Source organism: Triticum urartu, chromosome 2 (assembly GCF_003073215.2).
Source record: "Triticum urartu cultivar G1812 chromosome 2, Tu2.1, whole genome shotgun sequence".
NCBI lineage: Eukaryota > Viridiplantae > Streptophyta > Magnoliopsida > Poales > Poaceae > Triticum > Triticum urartu.
This window is the reverse complement of record NC_053023.1, coordinates 642,727,549-642,732,938: the sequence shown is the minus strand read 5'-3', so window position 1 is coordinate 642,732,938 and position 5,390 is coordinate 642,727,549. Positions and strand designations below refer to the sequence as shown.

The 5,390-nt window shown below is 49.9% G+C and overlaps 1 protein-coding gene and 1 long non-coding RNA gene across 2 annotated transcripts; one reads left to right on the top strand and one right to left on the bottom strand.

Moving 5' to 3' along the window:
* Nucleotides 1-2,385: 2,385 nt before the first annotated feature.
* On the bottom strand, nucleotides 2,386-3,147 carry LOC125533852. The gene has a single exon (XM_048697184.1). It carries the CDS (start codon nucleotides 3,019-3,021, stop codon nucleotides 2,707-2,709), a length of 315 nt encoding a protein of 104 aa, XP_048553141.1. The 5' UTR covers nucleotides 3,022-3,147; the 3' UTR covers nucleotides 2,386-2,706.
* A 781-nt stretch (nucleotides 3,148-3,928) lies between these two features.
* On the top strand, nucleotides 3,929-5,043 carry LOC125533851. The gene is made up of 2 exons (XR_007294375.1): nucleotides 3,929-4,336; nucleotides 4,641-5,043. It is a non-coding gene; the product is annotated as an uncharacterized LOC125533851 (long non-coding RNA).
* Nucleotides 5,044-5,390: the final 347 nt, after the last annotated feature.

The following is a 5,390-nucleotide window of genomic DNA, read 5'->3' as shown; positions in this document are numbered from 1 at the left end:
TCGACCCACGCAGATGCCGATGGTCGACATATGTGACTTGCCACGACTCATTCGGACGTGGATGAGCACGGGCACCGGCAGTGCCTGGGCTGCCCTCGACATGTTCGACGGAATGACCAAACAAGAGTCAGTGCATTTTCTTTGCTCCCGTCCGATCAAATTTTTGCATAGACCACTAGTTCATTTCGCACATGATGAATGCTTGCAAACCATAATCATGTAGGAGGCGTTCTTATCGAACATGATCAATGACAATGAAGATCCCACCAAAATGGAGTATGAATTGGAGGCCAGCACCACATTTGAAGTTGGGACAACATCTGATCCCAATCCGAGCAAGAAGAAGATGACCAAGACACTGAAGGCAAGAGGTCCGGCATTCTCAAGATTTGAGGACATCTTGTTGGTCAAAGCTTGGTTGGCCACAACAATGGATCCAATATGTGGCACCGAGCAAAAGGGGAACACCTATTGGACGAAGATTTGGAAGGAGTATGACGAACAAAAGGAGTATGTGGAGCCGCATCCTATCGTGTCCACCTGCAATGTGGCATCTCTCCAACATCGTTGGGGGATCATTCAAGGGGAAGTGAACAAGTACGCCGGCTACTACTCACAAGTGACCAAATGCCCCCAAAGTGGGATGGGAGTCACAACTCACTTAAGCTCAATTGCTTCATCTTGTCGCCATTTGCATATGCTTATGTGTTTGCATTCTCGTGCTCATACATATGTTGTTTGCTAGACGGCGGTGGCGGCCACTTTGTATCATGAGGTGGAGAAGAAGCATTTGCTTTTAGCCATTGTTGGGTCATATTGAATGGCAAGCAGAAGTGGAACCAACTTGTGGCCGACCTCAAGTCGGGCAAGAAGAGGAATGATGGCTCAAACTCCAACCAATCAATTGGGTTTGACGACGAAGATGAAGAGGTTGTCGTGACGATGGAAAAGCCACCGTGTCAAAGGATAACTGCCAAGTCATTAGAAACAAGTGGGAGAAGGCACGTGTCGCCTGTGATGCCGCGGCTACCAAAATGTCGTCCACATGGACGGGCATTTTTTTGGTGAGAGAGAACAAGGAGGAGAGGTACAAGCTCATGTTGAATGCGCAAAATAAAAGAATGGAGTGGGACCGGAAGAGGGCGGAGAAGAAGCTCGAAATTGAGAGGGAGAAGATCGAGTTGGAGAAGCAACAAGCGGCGATCAAATGGGAACTTGAGAAGGCCAAGACATTTGGCGACATAAAGCCTGAGAAGGAGAGGTTGCAACTCGCATGGGGCGCGGAAGATGCGAGGATCATGTTAGCAGACGAAACCCTCTTAGATGAGCACGCGAATAAGTGGCTTGCAGACAAGAAGCTGGAGATCAACGATCATAGGAAGTACGAGGCGGCGAGGGCGGCTGCAGCCCGGATGCAGAAGAAGTAGGCAACCTGGATGCAGGCAGAGCAGGCAGCCCGGATGCAGCTAGAGCAAGACGAGCATGACGCATTCCACCTGGAGCACGACGCATTCCGCTCGGAGCAGGTGCCCGACCAGTGATTCGAGGCCATCCATCACATTCGGACATTGATTTCATTTTTGGTTTGTTAAACTACGATTTGCTTTACTTTGTTTCGAACTTTGAAATTCGGACAATTTATATCATATGATTGACGTGCATGAATTACATGGATTTGAGGATCAAAATTTACGATATGTAAATGTGTGAGGCAATATTTGAGAGGTGTCTAATCAGTATCCGCGGACGCGTCCAGATGCGTCTGCGGGCCAGATTTGCGAGTCCGTGTTCTAATTGCGTGTTGATGCGTGTTTATGATATTTTCTCCCAAGTTGCGTGTTGATGCGTTATCCATAGATTTCCGTGAGAATATTCCCTCCGAAAGCTAAGCTACAATTAGTAGCAAACACACCCCAATAAAAAGGCATATCCGTCATACTATCTCTTTCCCTTTTCCAACAGAAGCAGGCGCTCAAATATCAAATAATTCGATTAAGACAACAAATAAAAGTCGACAATGGTACCGGCAAAAGGATCCCACGGAGCAACGTACACTGTTTATAATAATGCCCAGACACGACTCTGCAAGATATCAACAAGCCAACAAAGTAGTACTATTCACTATTCAGCAACTTATTTGACGTGCAATGAGCTACTCCTTCCGTTTCTAAATATATGTCTTTTTAAAATTTTGCAATATGATATAGACTTAGTTTAGAGTGTAGATTCACTCATTTTGCTCCGTATATAATATATATTGAAATTTCTAAAAAAACTTATATTTAGAAGCAAAGGGAGTATTTAGCTTAAACTGCTACGATTAAGTCTAAAGCTGAGATAAGTACCACATGAAATGATCCCAACTTGATGCACATTTGGAGCGTAGAAATTTAATCAGGAGGAACTTGTTCCGAATCTCTGATGACCAAACAGACATGCACTGACTGGCTCCTATGCAGTTCATCACAACCCATGCTGTTTTTTCTTTCTTTCGGAAGAACACCACAAGAATATTTACACCCGCGAATAAAAACGAAAACTACTTGCGTCACCCGCATGACATGTAGTACATGTACATTTATCCGAAAATACGTGGATTAAATAAAGCCTTTTTACCACTCAAAGGGGGGCACAAAGGCGCCGAGAAGTGGCAAAAGGGATCCTCCGTATGCCACCGGGGCGCCGAGAAGTGGCGCGTCGTCATGCTCATGCCCGCCTGGGCGAGCAGGCGTTGCGGGCGGGCGCGAACCTGGCCGTGAAGTCCGGCTCGTGGAGCTCGAGGCTGCTGTCGTCGAAGTTCTGCGCGTAGCTCAGCGGGTCGTAGTTGAGCCCGCCGGCGCCGAGGATGGAGCGGCCGTGCCGCGCCCTCCGCCGCGCCAGGAAAAGGTGCCGGAGCCTGTGCCACAGCGCCGCCAGGCCGAAGCGGCCCCAGCAGGACGCCATCGGCGCCCGGTGGCCCGCGCCCGCCTCGCACTCCTCCTCCTCCTCCATCGCCGGCAGCCTCCCCGGCGAGGCCCACATGGCAGGCAGCCTCTCGCCGACCAGCAGAGCGGGAGAGAGAGAGAAGGGGGAGGGAGGAGGAGTGCTGGAGTGAGCTGTGCGTTGATGGTTGGTTGGTCTGGCCGACTTGGTAGCTGAGGCGGACGGCCCGGGAAGGGGGGTGGGGTGGGGTCGTGGGATGCGATGTCGACGGCCGCGATGGGTGGGAGGTGGCGCGACAGGTGCGTGGTGAGGCGTGTTCCCTCCCGTTCGGTTTGCAGTTTGGCGCATTCCGTCGTAGTGCCAGCGCTCTTCTCGTGGGGGTCACCGTCCTTTTCAGATTCGGAATGCGAGCGACGTGTTTTCCGCTGCCGTGTGCAAACTTACTGTAATGGGGTGAGTTTCTGTTTGGATTTTAATGTGTTACTTGGCGTGATGCATTTTCTGGCCGTACATTTGCTGAGCAAAGTTGCACTGCTAGCCGACTTGGGGCTTTAAGACCTTGCCGTTTGGATCCGTAAATTTGGCGACAGATGGAGCCCCTGATGAATGGCAATTGGCAAATGGTTTGTTCAGCTTATGCAAGGTTTGAGATGCAATAGGTGGAGCAAGTTCAATCAAGATCATTACAAAGTTCCCCCGGAAAAAAAAGATCGTTACAAAGTTGCTTGCAAACAGGCTGCAAAATCATTACTTAATCTTGTGCACATCAACTAGCGGATCCAGGAATTCAACTTGGTAAACGTTTACAGCCGGACGACCGGCTAACTTTTGGGCCGGTCGCGCGCGGCGCGTCTGTGTGGACCCACGTCCAAATGTACCACGCACTACTCTCTGGCTTCCGTTCTTATCCGCTTCGCTCTTATCTCTTCCCATCATGGTTTTTTTTTTCTTTTTCTCTCTCCCATCGTTTCCCATCTCTCTCAAGCCATTGATGGGGGCACCTTTCCTTCGATCTGCCGGCTTGGTTCTCTGACGAGCTCCTCTTCCACTATAACCCTCTTATCCAACCCAAGCTCCTCCATTCTCCTCCCTCCTTTCCTCCCATCTCATCAGCCCACTCCTTTTTCGCTGCGTGCTTCAAGCGTTGGAGGAACAGATGCAGAGCCCAGCCACCGTCTCTGGAAACGGCGAGCCCAGGCGACACCGGTGATGCGACCGGCTCCGCGGGCTGCTACAACTGACTTCGCGTGGTGCTACAACCAGCACGCGGGGAGCTGGAACCGGCTGCTCCAGAGCTGCGACGGCACGCCGCCGTTTGCTGGAACCGACACTGCGGGGAGCTACAACCAGCTTATCAATAGCTGCAACCAGCAGTCTGCGGTGCTACAACCAACAGAGGCGGTGGGGAAGAGAGGTATTTTTGCTGGAACCATGAGCTGATTTTGCTACAACCATGCAATTTTTTTGCTGGAACCAACAATGGGACCAGCACAACGGGGAGCTGCATAGGTTGCTTTTGCTGGAACTATAGTTATTCTTTGCTGGAACAAGGTAATTTTTTGCTTCAAGCGATTTACTTGATTTGTTATTTGCTCAGGTCGTTTTGCTGGAGACCGCAATTTTTTTTGCTGGAACCAGTTTTTGATTTTGCTACAACTGACCATCGGAGTTCTTTTTTGGGCTGAGATATGTTTTTTCGCTGGTATCCGATGGTGTAGGTCCACGACGATGGCGAGCTGCGTGCTATGTTGGGGGGCGAGAGTTGCTGGAACCGGCGTTTGGCTGAGCTACATCCGGCAGGGGTGGTGTAGGAGCGACGGCGAGATGAGGAAGGCATCTGGCGATGGAGAAGTCAAGTTGTGGAGAGAGGTGGCGGTGATCCGGCGAGCGAGCGGAGATTCGGCGGGTCATGTCCCCCGTCCATGGCGCTCGCGCCCCTGTGCGTGCTCCCGTGATTTGTAGGGGGAAGAAAAGTAAACGGCATGGTGGGACGAAAGGGTCCTGTATCTAACGGCTAAAAGCGGTTTCATCCGATGTCCCGGGTCCGACCGGCCCAAATTTGGGCCGGCGGACCGACGCCTAATAGTGCCCATTCAACTTTGGGTGTTCAATTTTTTTTCACGCGAAGAGCATCTCCAACAGAAGATGAAAATTTGAAGATGTAAAAATTTACATCTCCAAAAAGTGCTTTTTGCATCTTCAAAAAAGGGTCAACTCCAACAAATGATGCAAAACGAAGATATAAAAGAGCAATTCTAATAGAAGATGCAAACTAGAGATGTAAAACCGACCGCCAGCCGTGCAGCTGCTGTTCAGCCGCATTTGCACATTGAATTTTCATAATTCTACAAACAAAAGTAGATCATCAACTTCACATTCTATTGGAATCGACAATTAGAACAACAAACAAGTCCACAAACAATTTTTTTTACCTTTGCGACATATCGTCGAACACGTTGGATGCGGTT

What these genes read in the sequence shown, in the direction of transcription:
- LOC125533852 (XM_048697184.1), bottom strand. Translation starts at nt 3,021, where the DNA reads ATGTGGGCCTCGCCGGGGAGGCTGCCGGCGATGGAGGAGGAGGAGGAG.